This window comes from Candidozyma haemuli (genome assembly GCF_002926055.2).
Source record: "Candidozyma haemuli strain B11899 chromosome Unknown A_2014730914, whole genome shotgun sequence".
Taxonomy (NCBI): domain Eukaryota; kingdom Fungi; phylum Ascomycota; class Pichiomycetes; order Serinales; family Metschnikowiaceae; genus Candidozyma; species Candidozyma haemuli.
Genome location: NW_020289906.1, coordinates 323,270 through 342,592, shown reverse-complemented (window position 1 = coordinate 342,592; position 19,323 = coordinate 323,270). Strand labels below are relative to the sequence as shown.

General features: G+C 44.3%; 9 protein-coding genes across 9 annotated transcripts; 5 read left to right on the top strand and 4 right to left on the bottom strand. All coding sequences in view use genetic code 12, as the record gives it.

The window, feature by feature from the left end:
* Positions 1-194: 194 nt before the first annotated feature.
* CXQ85_000149 (transcription factor IIF subunit) lies at positions 195-1,397 on the top strand (the record flags this gene model as incomplete). Its single annotated transcript, XM_025483907.1, has 1 exon — positions 195-1,397. One exon carries the CDS (start codon positions 195-197, stop codon positions 1,395-1,397), a length of 1,203 nt encoding a protein of 400 aa, XP_025342122.1.
* Positions 1,398-1,623: 226 nt separating this feature from the next.
* On the bottom strand, positions 1,624-3,058 carry CXQ85_000148 (uncharacterized protein; the record flags this gene model as incomplete). Its single annotated transcript, XM_025483906.1, has 2 exons — positions 1,624-1,859; positions 2,281-3,058. The coding sequence occupies 2 exons, from the start codon at positions 3,056-3,058 to the stop codon at positions 1,624-1,626; spliced, it is 1,014 nt and encodes a 337-aa protein (XP_025342121.1).
* Positions 3,059-3,817: 759 nt separating this feature from the next.
* CXQ85_000147 (peroxisome biogenesis protein) lies at positions 3,818-5,218 on the top strand (the record flags this gene model as incomplete). The annotated part of the gene is made up of 1 exon (XM_025483905.1): positions 3,818-5,218. One exon carries the CDS (start codon positions 3,818-3,820, stop codon positions 5,216-5,218), a length of 1,401 nt encoding a protein of 466 aa, XP_025342120.1.
* Positions 5,219-5,267: 49 nt separating this feature from the next.
* Positions 5,268-8,776, bottom strand: SMC2 (condensin subunit; the record flags this gene model as incomplete). The annotated part of the gene is made up of 2 exons (XM_025483904.1): positions 5,268-8,448; positions 8,487-8,776. 2 exons carry the CDS (start codon positions 8,774-8,776, stop codon positions 5,268-5,270), a joined length of 3,471 nt encoding a protein of 1,156 aa, XP_025342119.1.
* A 1,200-nt stretch (positions 8,777-9,976) lies between these two features.
* Positions 9,977-11,350, top strand: ANP1 (Anp1p; the record flags this gene model as incomplete). Its single annotated transcript, XM_025483903.1, has 1 exon — positions 9,977-11,350. One exon carries the CDS (start codon positions 9,977-9,979, stop codon positions 11,348-11,350), a length of 1,374 nt encoding a protein of 457 aa, XP_025342118.1.
* An 895-nt stretch (positions 11,351-12,245) lies between these two features.
* On the top strand, positions 12,246-15,167 carry RGA2 (Rga2p; the record flags this gene model as incomplete). Its single annotated transcript, XM_025483902.1, has 1 exon — positions 12,246-15,167. One exon carries the CDS (start codon positions 12,246-12,248, stop codon positions 15,165-15,167), a length of 2,922 nt encoding a protein of 973 aa, XP_025342117.1.
* A 65-nt stretch (positions 15,168-15,232) lies between these two features.
* CRD2 (Crd2p) lies at positions 15,233-16,308 on the bottom strand (the record flags this gene model as incomplete). The annotated part of the gene is made up of 2 exons (XM_025483901.1): positions 15,233-15,422; positions 16,085-16,308. 2 exons carry the CDS (start codon positions 16,306-16,308, stop codon positions 15,233-15,235), a joined length of 414 nt encoding a protein of 137 aa, XP_025342116.1.
* A 622-nt stretch (positions 16,309-16,930) lies between these two features.
* ASK1 (Ask1p) lies at positions 16,931-18,349 on the bottom strand (the record flags this gene model as incomplete). The annotated part of the gene is made up of 1 exon (XM_025483900.1): positions 16,931-18,349. One exon carries the CDS (start codon positions 18,347-18,349, stop codon positions 16,931-16,933), a length of 1,419 nt encoding a protein of 472 aa, XP_025342115.1.
* Positions 18,350-18,669: 320 nt separating this feature from the next.
* CXQ85_000141 (uncharacterized protein) lies at positions 18,670-19,312 on the top strand (the record flags this gene model as incomplete). The annotated part of the gene is made up of 2 exons (XM_025483899.1): positions 18,670-18,722; positions 19,048-19,312. The coding sequence occupies 2 exons, from the start codon at positions 18,670-18,672 to the stop codon at positions 19,310-19,312; spliced, it is 318 nt and encodes a 105-aa protein (XP_025342114.1).
* Between the last annotated feature and the right edge of the window lie 11 nt (positions 19,313-19,323).

Below are 19,323 nucleotides of genomic sequence, written 5' to 3'. Positions count from 1 at the left end.
CAATTCTATTTGGAAACAACTTTCTTTTCTTTTTTCTACATATTTCTATGGCCTGGAGTTGGTGGTAGTCTAAGGCTTCTGGAGCCTAGGACCCGTACACCTCAGACACATAGTACATTTCACCTCATTATCATATATCCTTTCCTTGCCTCCGGCCTTATTCTTCCTCATACACTTATACATAGACTCCTAGTATGAGCACTAAAAGCCCAATCAAGAAAATCGTCAAAGATGAGCAGGCTGCTTCAGAAAAGAGGTCCACCCCGAGCCAACTGACGAATGGCAACATGAACATAAAACAGGAACAACCCTCCGAGGAGCCTGACCACACTCTTCTCTCGGACCCTGAGGACTACTTGGAAGAGAATGAATCGCTAGATATGAATCTTTCACAAGGAGGTCAAAAGGTCTGGCTTGTGAAGCTACCTAGGTATTTGGCAGAGAGATGGACGAAGAGAGAATCCCTTAATGGTCAACAGTTGGGACATGTCAAGATTAGACAGAACAATGGTGGAGGAGAGAGCTCAAGTAACACTCCAAGTGGTGGAAATGACCAGAAGAAGAAACTAGAGGTGAAGCTTGTCCTCAACGACCTGGAAGATAATCAAGATATCCCACAGGAGTACGATTTATCCATCTTGAACACTCAGGTACACAACTCCTATGTGTTCAGCGAGGAGAACTTAAAGAGATTTAAACAAGAAGTCACAGAGATGGGTGACATGCCCGATCAGCCACAGCTCAAAGATCTCGATCCAGATAATACCCAAAGACCTGCAAAATACTACCGAGTCGAGAAGAACGGCCCTGATGGTGAATCCCAAAAGCAGGCGGTTCCATTTGTTAAGACTATTCCTAAGAAAACCAATTTGGTGGGTAAGATTGTGCATGATTGTCAGATTGTTCCTCTGAAGTCCGATTCCAAGTATGCTCAAATGTTGATGAAGAGACAGAATATGCCTTTGACCAAGGAAAGGCCAAAGGTTACATTCCTCAACGAAATTCCTGGTGTCGTGCAATCTCTGGCTGGTCCTTCGCTTGCGGGCAAGTCTACTTCAATGTTCTTAAAGTCCAACCCACAGAAGTCGAAGAACGAGGGTCGTGCCATCAGAATGCCCAAAAAAGATTTATTGGATTTGCTTTTCCGTTTATTCGAAGAGTACGAATATTGGTCCATTAAAGGTCTCAAGGAAAGAACTAAGCAGCCCGAAACATACCTTAAAGAATCCTTGGAGTCCATTGCCAGCCTCATCAAAAAGGGTCCTTACACATCCAAGTACCACTTGAAACCAGAATATAGAAGATTGAGGGATGCAGAGAGAGCTGCCAAAATTGAAGGGAATGAAGATGAGAAGAAGGACGATGACGACGACGAAGATATGGAGGACGTTATTTAGGAAGGTATGTCTTTATAAACCATACACTCATCATGGCACTTACGTAGATGCTGCATCATTCTGGTTCACATAGTCGGGTATTTTGTAACGATGTTTACAAAGTAGGAAAAGGTAAATCAAATGTATCTAGTATAATTCATCGTCCAGATGTCATGGTTCTACAAGGCTGCTGGCTTATGCCTCTCGAGCAGCATTTTCACTTAAGTCGTTTTATTAGGAGCGTAACTTACAAAGACTGGATCTTCAAAGAAGGTGGCAAAGACTGCTGCAACTTCTTGGCCTTGGAAACGTCGTCAACGACCAAGGTGTACTGGTATCTCTTACCTCTGACCTTGAACTTGGTCTGCTTGAAAGGCTTACCGTTAGACTTGGTCTTCTTGTTGACCTTGACGACGGCAGACTTGATGTCAGCTCTTCTAGCCAATTCAACGAACTCCTTGATGTCCTTGATCTCTTTCTGAACTTGTTAGTACGGTGATGGGATGCGAAACTTCCAGCGATGAACGCCTGGTCTCAGAATGACAGCTCTGGAGCAAAGGTTTTAAATATCTTCTCTCTGAACAGCGGTTCAAAAGCACGTCATTCTGGATCTTTCAGTATTATTACATACAGCCATGGTTGATAATGCAAAGGTTGTGGAAGTGAAAATGTAAAACGATTTTCGAAGTAGGAAAATTTCGCATCGTGAAGATAAGACATCCGTACATCAAATGTATGCGGCGGTTCAGGGCACAGCCCTCATTGCGCGCACGTGATTCGAATAGCAGTACTACCAACAAAAGACTAAACAATCTTTATCATTGTTTTAGCCTTCCTTAGTAGTTCCTGTCTCACAGCTCGGCTTCAGCTTGGTTCCTCCTAGCTTCGCTGTAGGAAATTAGACGCTTCACGCTTAGGATCCATTTCCGAGTTGTTTCGTCCTTCATAACATTGGCAATAGTAGATTTGTCTTCTCCTGTAATCTTCAGAAGAGCAGCTCTGGCATGTATTCCGACGTCTCGAATACCAATTGGGTACGCAACATTGCCTATACTGAGCTTCATGTAACTTTCATTCGCTTTAACGAAATCTTGAAGTTGGATGTAGTAGATGATTGTAGCAAGCGATAAGATTATACTCTCGTCAAGCTTCCCAGTTCTTAGTCTGTAAAGTAGCTTGATAATGTCTCTTTTGACCTCCTTGAGCATGCCAATTGTGTATGGTTCGGGCGGCTCTTGAGGTAACGCTTCCCATAACAGGATGATACCTTTCAATGACCGTCTTATTTGTAGCTCTAGTTGACGTTTCTTTGTTTCAATTGCACCGATATCTTCTAGTGTGATGGTAGGAGACACGGCATTCTCCTCATCTAAGTATGCCTTGTATGCGTCGTTCCGTTGTTCGGTCTTCACCAACAAATCAAGCTTTCGTAGTTGGTCCTCTTTACTTAAAGTAGAGTCATCTCCTTCGAACGCTTTGAGCGATTTCTCGAGGCGATCTTCAGAAACGCTATCCAAAAGCTTCTGTTCATCGGTTACCGTGTGAGGCTCATCAGGCCCATCGTCTTTCTTGGAATCTTCGCTTGTCAGGGTTTCGACTTTTGGTTTCTTGATGTTTGACTTTTCCTTGGCTGCTTTCCGCTTCTTTGCTATTTCGGCGGATAGAAGTCCCGATAAGCCCATAGTTATGATGCTGTAGATGCTCTATAATCTGGGGAAACATACTCGAGGCATTAGGCACACCAGTACACCCGGTGTCTTAGATAGGTCCGAAACCCTTACCGGCCCAACTTAAACCGAATTACCGATTCCCCTAATTTCCAGTAAATTTGCTCTATCTTCTTCAGCCTCCCTAAAAGTACCAAATGCTATTCCGAGAAAATCGAAGGCATGCTTGCTAAAGCTGCGCCAGCACCGTACTCACTAACACTGGAAATTTTCAAGCCCTGGGCTTAAGCGTCTTGCTTGCTCAACCAGTCATCATGTACCTTTCCTCTCCGTATATCGGTTGCTGGCACAATTGACCTTTCTTAGAAGTACCCTTGTAAAAAGGCCAAGCATATGGTCGCCCTGAAAGTTAAGCTTTGCCAATCAATGTATTGTTTGTATGTTGCCTCATTAGACTGCCCTTGTCTCACGACGCCTATTCCGTCCTCTTCAAAACCCACCTGAAGCGCCCTCCATACATATGTAATTTCAAACATGGCAAATGAAAAGTGTATAAATTGACCGATTCATCCAAATCTAATTAATTTTTGACATAGAGAAAAATTGGGCATCTTCTTCTTTTGTTCTCTACCCTGTCACCCCAGACTCTTGCATTGCACAGGACCCTAAAAATCACATTACGCTCGAGGGAAAAAAGGACACCCCAAAATCCATACATTTGACCCTCAACTATATCTTTACGCACGTCGGTCTTACTTTCATCCTACTATCGTGATGGCGAATTCGGAAACTCCCCGGCTGGAGGATTCAAATACCTCACGTAATAAACAAGGAGAGCACGAAATACGAGCCCAATTTGCCAGCACGGCCAGCTCGGTGAAGCCTCAGTCGTCTCCCCTTCTTTCTTCAACTCCACCGACTGTGGCGAAGGCCTTGGTGAAAGCATACCCGTACTTGTTGATTGTGAATAAGTTGTTGGCCGTGGCAACATGGACCAATGATGACTACTGGATTAACATCATCTTGATGTGCGTCTATGGCTTTGCGGTTTTATACTTTGAGACTCTAGTAACATGGCTGGGCCATTTGATCTTGGTGGGAGCTGTGATCATGTACGCTGTGCTCAATAACAGAATTGTGGAAGAAACGAACCTTAGGCCTACGTTGGATGATGTTGTGCAAGCTTTGACCACTACTTGTATCAAGGCCGACATTCTTTTGAGTCCAATTACCGCCTTGGCCTTGACCCCGTACGATATCAAGCGTCTTTTGTTCACAACGGTGTTTTTAACTCCATTGTACTTGGTGGCTACATTTTTGCTCATAAAGCCTCGTACCATCTTGTTGCATGCTGGTCTTTTCCTTCTATCGTATCACCTGGGGTACTCGCGCGTTACAAGGAGGTTGGTCTGGAAGCTTAAGATCACGAGAGTTGTATGTTTCTATTTGACAGGTCTCGACTTTTCTCAAGCTCGTAACAGCTCCTTGTTTGCTGCTGCGTTTGCTAAAGTTCAAAAAACAGCTTCTTCATCCTCGACTGTTGGTGCTGATCCATCAAAGCCTGTGCGCTTCACTTACGTTATCTACGAGAACCAGCGTCGTTGGTTAGGAATTGGCTGGACTTCCAATTTGCTCTCGTACGAGCGTGCTCCATGGACCGATGAGTTCTTGAATGAGTCGTCCTCGGTTGAATCGTTTGAGTTGCCTAACTCAGAGGCCGCTTCTTCAGTCACACAGCCAACTTACGTTCAGCATCCAAATATCGAAGGTGCCCATTGGAGATGGGTTGACAAAGCATGGAGGCTCGATTTGACCAACGATGGTGCCATTACTCTTGCATCAGGCAAGAGGTCGAAGACCACAGCGAACCCAACTGCTGATGAGGGCTACCTTTATTTCGACAATGTTTGGAAGAAGCCTTCTACGGAAGATTCTTATTCCAAATATACTCGTAGACGTCGTTGGGTGAGAACTGCTGAGTTGGTCTTTAACAACTCTACTGACGTCAGCAATAATCTGACTTCTTTCGCCCTGGGCGTTGAGGACATCTCCACTGAGGACTCAAGTTCCAAAAACAGAAAAAGCTTGCGTTTCGCTGAGGACCCTGAACCTTTGTCAGATGCTACTGTCGAAGCTGTCATCTCAGAAGACGCACCAGACAAGAAAGATGAATGATGACTGGATTCCTTCCATATATATTTATATAACAAGTACCTAATATTACTCACATTGTATAAACCATAGAGGTACCGTCTTGGAACCGTGTCCTGAAGACTCTATTAGCATTGGTAAACATACCTTCCTTCAAAGACACAATGATAAACTGTGATCCTTTGAATCTCGTTTTGATTAAGTGACCAATGTTTTGGGTATGTGACATGTCAAGAGCAGCATCGACTTCATCCAAAATATACATTGGAGCAGGCTTGAATTGTAAAAGAGCCATGATAAGGGAAAGAGCGATCAAAGATCTCTGACCACCTGATAATTCTGTTAAACTTTCTTTCCACACTTGACCAAGCTTGACTTTAACTTCCAAACCCTTTGTAACATCAAACATATTGACGGGAACCAATTTGGCAAAAGAGCCGGGTAGAAGATCTGCGAAGATGTTACCAAAGTCGTCTGAGACCTTCTGATAAGTCGTATTCAATGTATCTCTCTTGTATCCGTTCAACTTTTCAATCGTGTTTTCAATCTTCGATTTATCTCTTGTGATCGTTCGAATCATATTCCTAAGAGCCGCCTCCTTCTTTTCAACATTGTCAATTTGACTCATGATGTTTGCGTTTACCTTCTTCTTCATGCTGTCAAACCTCTCTTTCAAAGTCCCTAGTCTTTGGATGCAATCCTTCACATTTTCGCCTTGATGCTGGTGAAGTATATTGTTGACGACAGACTCGTCTACCAACCACTCATTTTCTTGAAGCAAATTGTCAAGTTCCTCCTTCAAACGAGTAGTGATGCCAACCGCATTCTCCAAATCATGATTTAATTTCTGGATGGATAGCTTAGCTTGGTTAAGCTCTTCGTTCTTCGATGTAAGTGTCTCGGTGAGTTCTCTGATTTCGTCGTTAAAGCCTAGAAGCTTGGCCCTTTCATCTTCGAGCTGGGCGCGTTTAGCATCTAGGACATCTGATAATTTTGTCATAGTTTCCGTCATTTCTTTTAGCTCCAATTCGCTTTCTTCTAAGACCTTTTGCGAAGCTGTGCTCGATTCCTTGATGGCATCCAATTCCTGAACTTGTTGCTCCATTTCAACTTCAAGCTTTTGAAACTTCTCAGACGATTTCTTGACCTCTTGATTTTGTTTATTAATGTCAGCAAAAATCTTCTTGACAACCTGGTCAAGCTCTTTAAGTTTCGACCCTTTGTCATTGTTAAAGTCATCAATATCCTTTTGAATAGAATTGATCTTCTCTTGGAGAGCTTTCGAGTTCTCTTTCTCGGATTCTATCTGGGCCTTGAACTCCTCAGCTTGTATCTCGTTTTGTTCATTCTCTTTGATCATTCTAGAAGCCGGATTGTTTTCGAGCTTCTTCTGTACCAATGTAAACTCGTGACGACTTAACATAAGTTCATTTTGCAAAGTCTTCGTTTGTTCCCCCAACTTGTCAAGACGAGCAAGTTCATGCCTCACACGGGCGTGTTCAGTCTCCGCTTGTTTGAGCTTTTGCGCAACAGCGTTGTACTTCTGCATAAGAAGCAATGTTGACGAATTGTTCTTCCTGGAGCCACCAGAAAGGTTTCCTTCTGGGTCATAGACGTCGCCCTCGAAAGTGATAGAACGAGCACGGATTTTGGGATCGAAAGTAATGGTTTTGGCTGTTTGCGGATCTTGGCAGATAAAGGTCTTGCCGAATATGTACGCCATTGCCTTGTATAATTCCTTTTCAAAATCGATAAGATTAAGGGAAAGCTCGACCTTTCCAGGACATTGTTGCTTTGCGTACTGAACTGTCAGATCAGGAATCGAGCTGGCGGAAATTTTGTCTAAAGGAATAATGGTTACTCTCCTTTTCAATTGGCCCTTTTCTAGAAGAGCTGATGCAATGTTTGCATTATCGACCACGACATTGTAAAGTCGTCCACCAGCACAAACTTGAAGGGCTAGTGCTTTATCGTGATGCTCCTCGTCCAACTTGAACAACTGTACCGCGACTCCCTTTACTGATTCAGCATCAAAGTCAGGATAAGGACGGGAATACTGGAAATCTATGTTACCCACTTCACGTCTAAGATAGCTGAGTTGGTTTTGATAATCAGCCACAGTCTGACGTAGCTCCCTTTCTTGTTGACGCAAATCTTCGTAGGCTTTTACATCAAAGCCAAAGCTTGCAAGCTTCTTCTCTTTAGCTAATATCTCATTCTCGTATCCCTTAGTCTCTTGCAGTAAAGTCTCGTATTCCTGTCGAGCAGTTTCTAACCTTGCTTTATCTCCTCGGCTCTTCTCACTGAGATGACCAATTTTAAGTTCTGCTTGCTTTATGAGACCTTGGCTTTCACTCAAATCCTCTTTCGCCTTTCGAAGTTGGGCCATATAACCACTATCAGTACCTTTTGCTGAAACACCAGTTGAGAGCGCAGTGAGAAGCTCCTCTTTCTTGGAGTGCTCCTCTTTTAAGCTATTAAGCTTCTCTTTTGACCTATCATATTCGTTCTGTGAAGTCTGATAATTATCCTTGCTGTTGGCTATCAGTTCCTCGATTAAAGTCGACTGTTGTTGGAGCCTTGTCAACTTAGCTCTTTCCTCTTTTATGTTCTCAGAAAGTAAATCACGCGACGTGGTTAGCCTTGTAAGTTTATCAGATAATTCCGTTTCTTCGCCTTCAAGCTGTTCAATGGTCCCTCCTTTACTAAGTTCTGACAGCCTCTGTTTCTTGACCTCTTCAAGATCACGGTTTAAATTCTCTAGCTCGATGGTAAGCCTTTCTATCTGTGCATTATGGTCGGCCTTGATGTTTTCATGTTCCGAACGCAAGGTGGAGTACCGATCAAACTTCTGTGAACTATCCTTGTATCGACAGCAGCTGACAAATCGTGATAGTCTTTCTAAGTCAGTTTGTACTTGTTGAAATTCCAAAAAGGTTCTCTTGTCCTTGCGGAATTTCTCTAGTTTGGGTTCAACTTCTTCAGATAGAAGGCTCTTGATTTCGTTGAGTCTCACATCCTTCTTCGTCATGGTTTTTTGGGCCTTTTCCTTCCTGTCCTCGAATGTTTTCGTACCTGCGGCTTCCTCTATAAGCGATAATATCTCTGATGGCTTCATATTGAGAACCTTGGTAATCTTACCTTGCATGATCAAGAAGTTAGGATTGTTGATATTAAGTTGCACGGACTGAAAAAGATTAAGAACATTTTGTTGCTGTGCCTTGTGACCGTTAACCAAATACTTCGATGTTCCCCTAGTATAATTTGTCTAGTAACACTGATCTTTGAATACCCTTCGAATCCAATGGGAGACTTCTCGGTCTCTGAGTTATCAAAGACAATAGTAACACTGGCTTTCGTAACACCAGCCTGGCCTCTTTTATAGATCAAATCTTGTAGGTTGGACGCTCTCACAGTCGACATACTGGCGATGCCTAGAACAAAACATATCGCGTCAAGGATGTTTGACTTTCCCGAACCGTTGAGACCAGTAATGGCATTAAACTGAGGGTCCCAGTTGCTGATCACTGTACGAGTTGCATAGGACTTGAAACCATCTATGATCAACTCCTCGACTTTCATTGGGCGTGGGGAGAATTAGATGGATGGCGAGAGTTGGGTGGAGTATTGATCTTGTTGATGGTGGCCTGCAGAAATACAAACAAACAACGCGAGTGATGTCTGTAGCGATAACGGTTATAAGGGTACAAGAAAAAAGCAGAAACCCATAAAAATCAAAATTTTGTGGTTTCTATGAAGTATTTCGTTGCATGGTTCACTTTTGGTAATATTTTTTTGAAATTACGCAAAGGACTGATTTTTTAAGTGTTCATAGATATTCGCCTTTTCATGGAATGGTTGCAAAACGAGCAAAATATCAGAAATTTCAACCCATGGAGGATGTTTCTACAAGTTGCAAAAATGAAAAACAAGGAAATGAAAGAAAGCAAGGAAATTGATTCAAAGCACCGTTTTTTCTCGTTAGGGAGTTTTGTTACGTTATGTCATAGAATGTCTTTGGCGTTGTACTGCTAGTCTAGGACGTTCTATGCCACCCTTACCTTCAGCTGTATATATTCAATGATTGCTAGTTGAACTACCACACTATGAATCTTCTTAAATACATAAGAGGCTTCAAAGTCTTGCAAGAGGAATTTACTGCTCGTTGGCTACCCGTATTGGGAAGTGGGTCTTGCGAGAGTCTTGTGGTCCGCATGACAAGCCTCCTGGAAGTCATTGAGAGAACTCTAAAGTTGTATGAGGTTTTATTTTATTTGAAATAACCAGTGGCTTAAGAGACAGTTGGCACGCCATGTATGTGGTATTTGGGAATGTGGTATTGTTCATACCAGCTTGGCTCATAACAGACAGGCCAACCGAGAATGCAAGATAAAGCACCACTAACGAGAGTTTAAAAGAAATCGAAGGTGTGGAATAAATTAAACGGCGTGAAAGAGAACAAGACGAGACTAAATTTCCACCAAATATGTAGTTTTTCAAGCTGTGGATCACAGTGGGCCCTTTTGTTTATATTAGTACTGCACCAGCTCACTCGACAAGCTAAAAAAATACCAAACCTCACATCGCTTAGACAATATTCTCTTGATCCAAGTCTGGACTTGCAGCTCTGGAGCCAATAACGATAAGGACGGCGACCGTACTCGTATACCATTTGCAGTTGCTTTTGCAGACTGCCAGCCATACTACCCAAATTCCACGAACCATAGACATTGCTCAGGTTTCATACATTGACATTCGCTATTAATGGCCCAGATCATCCACATGTCGCCGTCAGATTCTGCTAGAGGATCCTTCTACGACAAGCTGTCAGGATTACCCAGCATCATGCCAACAAAGGCTCTGCGACTAGACTTGGTTGGGGCGTTCATGAAGCACAAAATCAAAGTCGCCCTTTTGGCCGTTGTCCTATTCCTAATCGCCTTGATCAACGTGTTAGCAAATTCCACGGGCTCCTTATACTCTCCAGATTTCAACAGTACGCCTGGAGCGCAGTATTTTGATTTGGCAAACTATAAAGGCTCTCCTGACGGTTGGCAACGCGACGAAAGGGTGCTCTTCTGCGTCCCCTTAAGGGATGCAGCAGCCCATTTGCCCATGTTCTTCAGCCATATGAAAAACCTCACATACGACCATAACCTAATCGACTTAGCATTCTTGGTGAGTGACTCGAAAGATGACACGATGGGAGAGTTAAAGAGACACTTGCTAGAAATCCAAAGGGATCCGAACGAGAAAATGAGATTTGGAGAGATTGAAATTTTTGAAAAGGACTTTGGCCAGATTATCGGTCAGTCTTTTAGTGATAGACACGGGTTTGCTGCCCAAGGGCCAAGAAGAAAGTTGATGGCTCGTGCCAGAAATTGGCTTCTATCAGTGGCCTTGAAGCCGTATCATTCGCACGTGTACTGGAGGGATGCAGATGTTGAAACAGTTCCACGTACAATTTTAGAAGATTTGATGCATCACGATAAGGACGTCATTGTGCCTAACGTGTGGAGACCTTTGCCAGATTGGCTTGGAAACCAACAGCCCTACGATCTTAACTCGTGGCAAGAATCCGAAGGAGGTTTGCAACTCGCAGACACATTAGATGAGGATTCATGCATTGTTGAAGGGTACCCGGAGTATCAAACATGGAGACCACATTTGGCATATTTGAGAGACCCTTACGGAGACCCTGAGGTAGAGATGGAGCTAGACGGTATTGGAGGAGTTTCCATCTTGACCAAAGCCAAAGTGTTCCGCCAGGGTGCCCATTTCCCTGCCTTCTCATTTCAAAAGCACGCCGAGACGGAAGCCTTTGGCAAGTTATGTAAGAGAATGGGCTTTTCTGTGGTCGGATTGCCACATTACGTTATTTGGCATATTTACGAGCCATCGCTGGATGACTTGAAACACATGGAGTGGATGGCGCTTGAAGAAATGAGACAACAGGAGCAGGCTAAGATCCAGAAGGTTTACGACAAGGTGTGGGGCGAAGGCTTCTCCGACATGCAGCTGGAGTGGGAGAAGGAGAAGAACGATATACTTAAAAACACTGACGTCAACAGGAAGATCCATGTTGATTGGTCGGGAGTCGATGATATGTTCATTGAGAAGGCTGACGGCAAGAAGCTCGCTGATTTCCACCCATAAGCCCATGAAATCCGAACGGAAGAACCCACTGCTTAATCAAGCAACGACATGTTAAAAGTCGCACGCGTAAGCGGTGATCGATCTCTATTGTATCGCGACATTGTTGACCTTTCTGTTGAGCCGCCTGCAAACTGTGGGTGCGACAGAAAGGGACACAAGATCCCAACAGGTATGGCCTGCTTCGCAGAACTAACAGGAGGTCGGAACAACTGGTTCCCTACTAGCAACAAGGTGTTCATGCAACCCGTACCTGATCTAGATCGCAGATCGATGCACCAGTGCACACTTAGGTCGGTTTGAGGTTGCAATGTTGCAAGGTCTAGCGCCTAGTGTCGTGCATACAAGGCAAACGAGCTGCCAGGTGGGATCCTGAGGAGTGCTTGAGCGAGAAAAGCCTTCTCGATTAGGAATTATCTCAAAAAAGGCCCTCGTTACTCCGACCACTCATGAATTTTCCTCATTCACTTGCACTTAACTAAACTACTACTACTCACCCAATTCTTTCATTTACAACGCAAGTATTTATAATAATACGTTTCTAGGCATGCCCGACCTATCCACTTATCCCGACACCCAGGTGTGCAAAAAGTGTAATCTCTATATATCTGAGGGACACGCGTACGAGTTGGGCGACGACCGTTGGCATATCCACTGTTTTAAATGTTCCAAATGTGATAATTCTTTAGGCTGCAACTCCAACTTCCTTATATTGGGCGACGGCAATTTGATCTGCTCCTCCTGCTCGTACAACTGCAAACAATGTGGCAAGAAAATAGATGATTTGGCCATTTTAACGGGCGATCAAGCCTACTGCTCCTCTTGCTTCAAATGCCGAGTTTGCAAGCTGAAAATCGAAGACTTGCGTTATGCCAGAACCTCGAAGGGGCTTTTTTGCATGTCGTGTCATGAAAAGTTGATAGCTAAGAAGAGAAAGTACGACATGAAGCGGAAGCAGATGGCCCACTTGGAGCTGCTGCTGAGGCCACTACCGGGGCTGCCGGGCAGCACGGAGAGTCCTTTGCTCCAGAACAGTCAGGGCAACTTTTCTGACATTTACCTCAACTACCATAATTCTTCGCTGGCGTCGGTTTTCAAAGATAAGGCTCTACCCGATCCAACAGCCACTCCCAACAGTACCCAAAATGTTCAGAATGACTCTCCACAAGTTCACAAATTGTCTTCCCGGACCTCTCATGCATCCTCTCTGTCTACGCCCCACCAGTCGAAACCATTAGACCAAGCGGGTAGCAAAGACGGAATCGAGGAGGTGAATGATTCCGATGATGAGCTCAACATAAGACGAGCCGCCAGACACCAAGAGCCAGATTCAAAAAAGGCATTCCATTCCTCGCAAGATAATATTCTTGACCTTATCGAATCCTTCAGTGGACCCAACACGCCTTTGACCGAGGACATTGAACTTCCAAAACTGGCACCTCTTCCAGATTCCAAACAGTATAACCAGGGAAGCCAGGTCAACACTCCAGACGAATCAACCAATCTAAAGCCACATGCTCTGCCTCGCAAACAGGACGACGAACTGTCCAATTATGCAACACCAAGGACGGACGTTCTCCCATCCTCCCAACTCAGCCTTGGCTCAGCTCCACGCCTTGAGCCATCCCAAAAGTCCCCACAGAAGGAATTGCTTTTGCTATCGCCATCTCAATACCATGATAACAGGTTTCACAATACAACCGCTCCTTCGCTGGACAGTCTTGGTGTTACCACTGACGAAGTGACCAGACGGTCAGCAGCATCCTCTCCAATGGCAAGAGTGAATAGGCAAGCGAGAGTGGTTGAGACTAATGATGATATAGTGGCGGCGGATATTGGCCTGCTGTACAACGCTTTTGAGAACTCGATCAACACAACGCCCAAGAAGTCAACGACCAATATTCTGAACAAGGCAATGGCTTCTCCTCCCCCACGCTCGGCTTTACCAAATGTGCCTGCCACTCCAAAGCGCCAAGGGCCACCAACAGATCCTTTTGAACCTCGTGGATTAGGTCTCGAGAACGTCGAACTTCAGAAACCAAACAGGGTCGTCCAACCTGCAACTCCGGCTGTCACTAATTTGGAAGAGACTATTGATGAAAAGGCTGACACTGAAGGCACTCCACAATCGTTAGGCCGTCGTAATACATTCAAAGGACCCAAGAATTTCTTGAAGCATAAGCGTTCCACGTCCAGCGGACTGGGAAGCGGAAAGTTTGGAAACTTGTTTAGGAGCAAGGATGAGCAAACCCCAGGCCATTCCCGTCACGTCTCCGATGGATCTATCAACCATCATCTGGCCTTCACTACGCCCCCTCTTCCGCTTAGCTCGCCAATGAAACACGGTGTGTTTGGCAATGGCCACAATCGTTCAACTTCAGACACACATTATGTTATGGCAGGTGATCTTCAAGGCGAACGTCAGAGACTAGACACCGAGATGCGCCAGTTACGCATGGAGATCAATCTGCTTGAGGGCCGGAAACAAACAGTTTTATCTGAGATAGTCAAGCTAGGCTCAGAGAAGAACAAGGTTAATGATGCACTCGCCATATTGAAACAGAAGGTCGCCGCCGAGTCGGATTCCCATGAACAGATATTACAAGACATTCATGATCTTGTTGCAGAGAAGAGGAGATTGACTGAGGAAAACCAGCAACTCAAAGATGCTAATGCTCGCTTAAAGAATGAATCAAGACGTTTCAATGAATCTCCAGAATCCAACGCAACTCCTACTCAGCTCTCTACTGATCAGATGGAGGGATCGTCGTCTTCTGTCAATATCGCTTACGAGCCTCAAGTTGAAGAGCCTGGGGAAACACAAAAAGCCACAAGACTTCGTTTCTGGCGTAGGCCCAAGGTTAGTGTTGCTGCAACAAATACGCAAGGCAATGTGAACCTGCCACAGACACAATCTACTGCTCAACTGCTGAAGGGTACACCAGGCAGTTCTGTCCCACAATCTCAACAAAGCAATGGCAATGACCTGAACCTGAGTCATTATAAATTGAGTCAATCTTACTCCTCTAATGCTATACAGCATCCAAGTCAATTCCTCAATCCTGATAACGCACAACCGGAGTCTGGTCCACGGAAGGCATTCAACTCATTCATGAGCCGCTCAAGGTCTACTAATTTGCTTGACTCATTTGTCGGCCAGCCACAACAGAAGCCCGAGGACAGTGGAGAATCGTTGCTTACTTCCACCATCCAAAAGCGTGCAACGTATGAGAACGAACGCGTTCCTTTGATAATTACTAAGTGTATCGAGGAGGTGGAAAAAAGAGGTCTTGATATGGAAGGAATTTACCGTATATCTGGAGGTAACTCTGCTATTACTGCTATTCTCAATGCTTTTCTGTCGCTCCCTGCTAACCCACAGTCGGATAGAAAGCAAATGACTAAGCTTGCTGAAGTCATGGAAGGTGATATTCATGCCGTGACGAGTGCATTGAAGAGATACTTGAGAAAGTTACCAGAGCCATTGATACCCTTCTCATGCTATGACGACTTTGTGAAGATTTGCCGGAACGATAAGGATACGCAAGCTAAATGTGACGACCTCGTTGAGAAGGTTGTGAACAAGCTTCCGGCAGCTAACAGACACACATTGTACTTACTTTCCAAGCATTTGGACTTGGTCGGTTACTATAACAATGTGAACAGAATGACCATGAAGAACCTTTCGGTGGTGCTTGCACCAACCATTGCTAGGGATGCAACAGGAGAGAGAGAAATGGTGGACATGGGTCCTCGAAACGATACAACGGAATTGCTTTTGCTGAACTTTTCAAAGATCTTTGCCAACTACGATGGTTAGATTCAAGATGATCATGCACGCATTATAGAAGACCTGTTCGATCTTCGGTTTATATACAAATAAATTTAATGAATATCCTTGATATTAGGATTGGAGTACATCTCGTAGCGACGGTGGCCTACTCGAATCAAGTGTTCTATGACAGAGAAGGACTTCTTGGGGAGTTTGCGGTGCTTTCCAAATTCTTCACGAACGTATGCCCGCCAATGCTCTTGGTTTTCTATGGGTTTGGTCTTGACGGCTCTCATGCAAGACCTATATAGTTTAAGGACCTCTCGCTGTAGTCCTGATAGTCTAGCCATTGGATGGTATTAAGGAATGAGGGTAGTACTGAAGAGAGAGTGGTACCCGCTAAAGAAAGTGCTTATTTAAAGCGTGATATGAGTCATGTGATGCCAACCAGTCAGAACGATGGCCATTAAAAACACTTTAGAGAGTTCAAAGAGGATTTTAAGGGAAAAGACAGGTAAGAAAATATGGTTGCCATAATATTGCCTCTCTCCAATAGCATTTAAGTCTTCGTAGGTCGTGTTGCTTAGTGGCTGCGAAACTGGATCAACTGGGTTTACAGTAGGGTCTTGAAGAATAAGAAAAGAAGAAAAAAAATTAAAAATAATCCATTTTAGTCCTTTGAGTGAATTAGTCAATTGTTTCAAGGACTTTGTTTATAGTCATTTGAGGTTGACGCATTCATTCATGGTAACTGGGGAAATGGCTTGAAGAGATAAGCACTCCGCGCAAAGAAGGAAATGTAAAACAATAGAAATGCATATTTTTGACTATATCTACACGTGATCATTCTTTCCACAATCTCCTAGGCTCGGACTTTCTAGCCGAAGACCCTGAGAGAGACTACTTCTACAGTAATTTGATTTCCCAACCGTTTCTTTGATTAACCTATTACCCAACGTCTTTACATAGTACCGGTGAAGTCGGTTTCACCCTCTCTTTGACAAGCATTGTCAGCAACACCACAGTTGCACAAGTTCTTCAATCTCTTGCCACAGGCACAAGAAGAATCGCTTGGGGGAACAGCGTTCTCGACGGCAGACTTTTCACAGTTACAGTGAAGAGCAGCCTGCTTTCCACAAGAGCAGGTGGATCTCTTAGCACAAACACATTCAGCAGCAGCACAAGCCATTATTAATTAATAAAAAAGTTCTTTTTTGTAAATTGGTAAAGAAAGATGAACCTGAGGGATAAATGCACCGCTTTATGTAGTTTTTCGAATTTGCACCCATCTCCTCCTGGTGTGCATATAGCCAGGGTGACCTGATAAATCAAGCAGGAAGACAGCTTTTGGTCACGTGGGTGACGTTAAACGAGCCAATCACAGTCAATGGTATTGTCAGCATTACGGGACCATTACGCACCTTCGTCTCTATGACAGCCTTGCTTATCTTTGCAGCATTCTGATTAGGAAGATGACAAACATCTGGCTTGCGATTCGCTGTTTACATATCCTGTTTTCTATCGAAAACTAAACTTCAGAGCGGCTTTGATAGCTAATCTGGAAACCAAAATACTTGTCATTCCGCAATTTCCCGTATGCTTATCTTGTTCTTTCGTAACAGCCATTGTCTAGAGGGAGTAAGAGCCCCTTCATTAGCCCAAATTCTCTCTCCTTTTTAAAAAGGCATGATGTGACGTTGCAGAAGGGATATGGAGAAGCTTCCAATGTGTAGTCTACTTTTGAATTTTTGGTCAACAATCGTACGTTAAGAAGCTTATCAGTGTCCGAATTTGACGTCGCACTTCGTGATTTAGTTTGATTTCCGAAGAGTACGACTAAGCGCCTTCCAACGTTCAACAAGCTCTGCTCCAAGTTCGGAGCTGTTCACTGTACTATCGTATGTTTGATCCAAACTCTTCAGTAGATTATGCGTGAGATTAGCCGTATTAGGAGCCTGGGGTTCGGGCTCATTCACATTCTCTTCTTGTTGCCGCCTTGGCGAAGGCTGCAAAACATCCTCAAATATTTGGGATACTGATTTAGACTTCTGCTCACCACTTTCATTGTGTTCTTCCTTATCTTCATTAGTCGGCTGCTCATTCTGCCCCTTAATTGTGTTGTAAACAATGGAATGACTCCTGCTGTTGTTGTTGGTATCATCCTTATAATTGGCATCAAGAAAGACATTTTCTGATTCGTCCCCCTCGGTTCTTCTACGTTTGGACGAACCTTCCCCACTTGCACGAGGCGTCGTATCTTTTGAAGCACCCACCAGTATTGTTTGTAGCTGCGGAAGGGGCACCTGGTCGCTGTCATCCCCACGATTGAGTGAAGACAACCTCGGTACGGGCAAGACCTGATCCAGATCCTCATTGCTTCTTTGCAAAAGCGGAATATTCTTCAATGGGGATTGTCCTTGACGCTTAGATTCCGAGCCAAATGTTGGTGTACGAGGAAACCTTTGGCGACCTTTAGGGGTCACTTCTGCAGGCAGCATAAGGACGGAGGAGAGTTTGATGGCAGCAGCATTATGGTCAGGGTCAGAATGACCAGCTTTGGCACTTGAGCTAGAAACAGGATTGTAATTGACTTCGCTCGTAAGTTTAGGAGGTTCAGGGAGTGTGGGGGAGGAATTAAGGAAATTTTGAAGCATCGACAGCCTTCTAGGGTCATTATTATCGAATTTGCCGGACCCACGTTTCCTTGGTGATATCAGCACCCTACCATAATTTCTAGTAGCAGATTTCTGAGGGGATGTGCTTGGTTGAAGCAGGTGCCTTGACTTAAGTTGTGGAGTAGACGCTTCCATCTGGAAATCAGAGGTCAATGTTGAATCTTGCTGATGTTCTAGGTCATTCAAAACATTCTGTTTATCCGTGGCACTCTCTGAAAGTTGAAGTTTACCCGTCTGACCTCCACCATAACCAGTGTCTCCCTCAACGTTAGACTCCTCTGGACACACTTTGGTTTCCGATGCTTCCTCAACGAACCGCTTCCAAAACGATACATTATTCCACACATTGCTCAGTGCTGAATGGTACCTTGTCAACACAGGAAGGATTTTATCAGATATAACAGCATTTGCTTGGGAGAGGTTCCTGTCGATCTCTTGTAGAACCAAGGTGGTTTCCTGTTCTAAACGTTCTAATTCGATATGAGCAGACAAGTCACTTGATTTCTCTCTCTTTGCACTGCTGACATGAACAGTTGATTTTCTTCTAGACTCCATTAGAGGTGTTGTATTGTTTGATGGCTCGGTTGTTTTGATATAGTGATAATCTCAAGGCGCGTCTGGTGTATAATGAGACTCCCGCGGTGGTAGTAGCAGAGATAGCCGAGATTGGATGAGACAGAGATTCGTCTATGGGTAGTCGAGGGAGAAAAGTAGCTAGAAGGAGATTGATGAAGGGAACAGAAATAGTGCTAAGAAGAAATGATTTCTAGTTTTTCATCTAAATCCCACCAATCAGGTTGGTGGTGGTGGACTACATCGCCGACCCGGAGTCATACCAAGAAATCAGGAAAAAAGTAGCCCCTAATGTGATCCCCATGCTTCCTAAGATACTTAAGACCTCACTATGGCAACCACTCTTGGACGATAAGTGACCTTCTTCCCCAGGGCACACTCTATCAGTTACAGATTTTTCGCAGCCATTCCCCAGATACTAACATATCTTCCCCACTCTCTGACCAGAAAGATGTCGAAACGCCTCTCAAAATTTATCGAAATTACCTACCCTTTTCGAAGATGTGACTTCTACACTTTCCATTTCCAAGCATATTTTAGAAAGTGGTGTTTCCCCCGGCTCTGCCCCAGCTTATTCCTCCCGGATTATCACAGTCTCTCTGCACCCAGACCTCCAACTCGCACACTTCTCTGATACTGCCTTTCTCCAGCTACTACCGTATCCATCATCATCCCCATAGACTCTTAGGAATGGGCAATATCATGTCAGTATCCTTTGCCCCCGAATGTACCGATGCTAAAACGCAGTATGATGACTGCTTCAACAAATGGTACACGGAAAAGTTTTTGCAGGGCAAATCGCTTCACAATGAGTGTACTGAACTTTGGGATGACTACATCACTTGTGTGAATACGGCTTTGGCCCAGCACAAGATAAAGCCCATGTTGGACAAGGCTCGTGAGGATCAGCCTTTTGGCGAGGACTTGCTGAAAAAGGACAAATAAGGCTTGTAAAT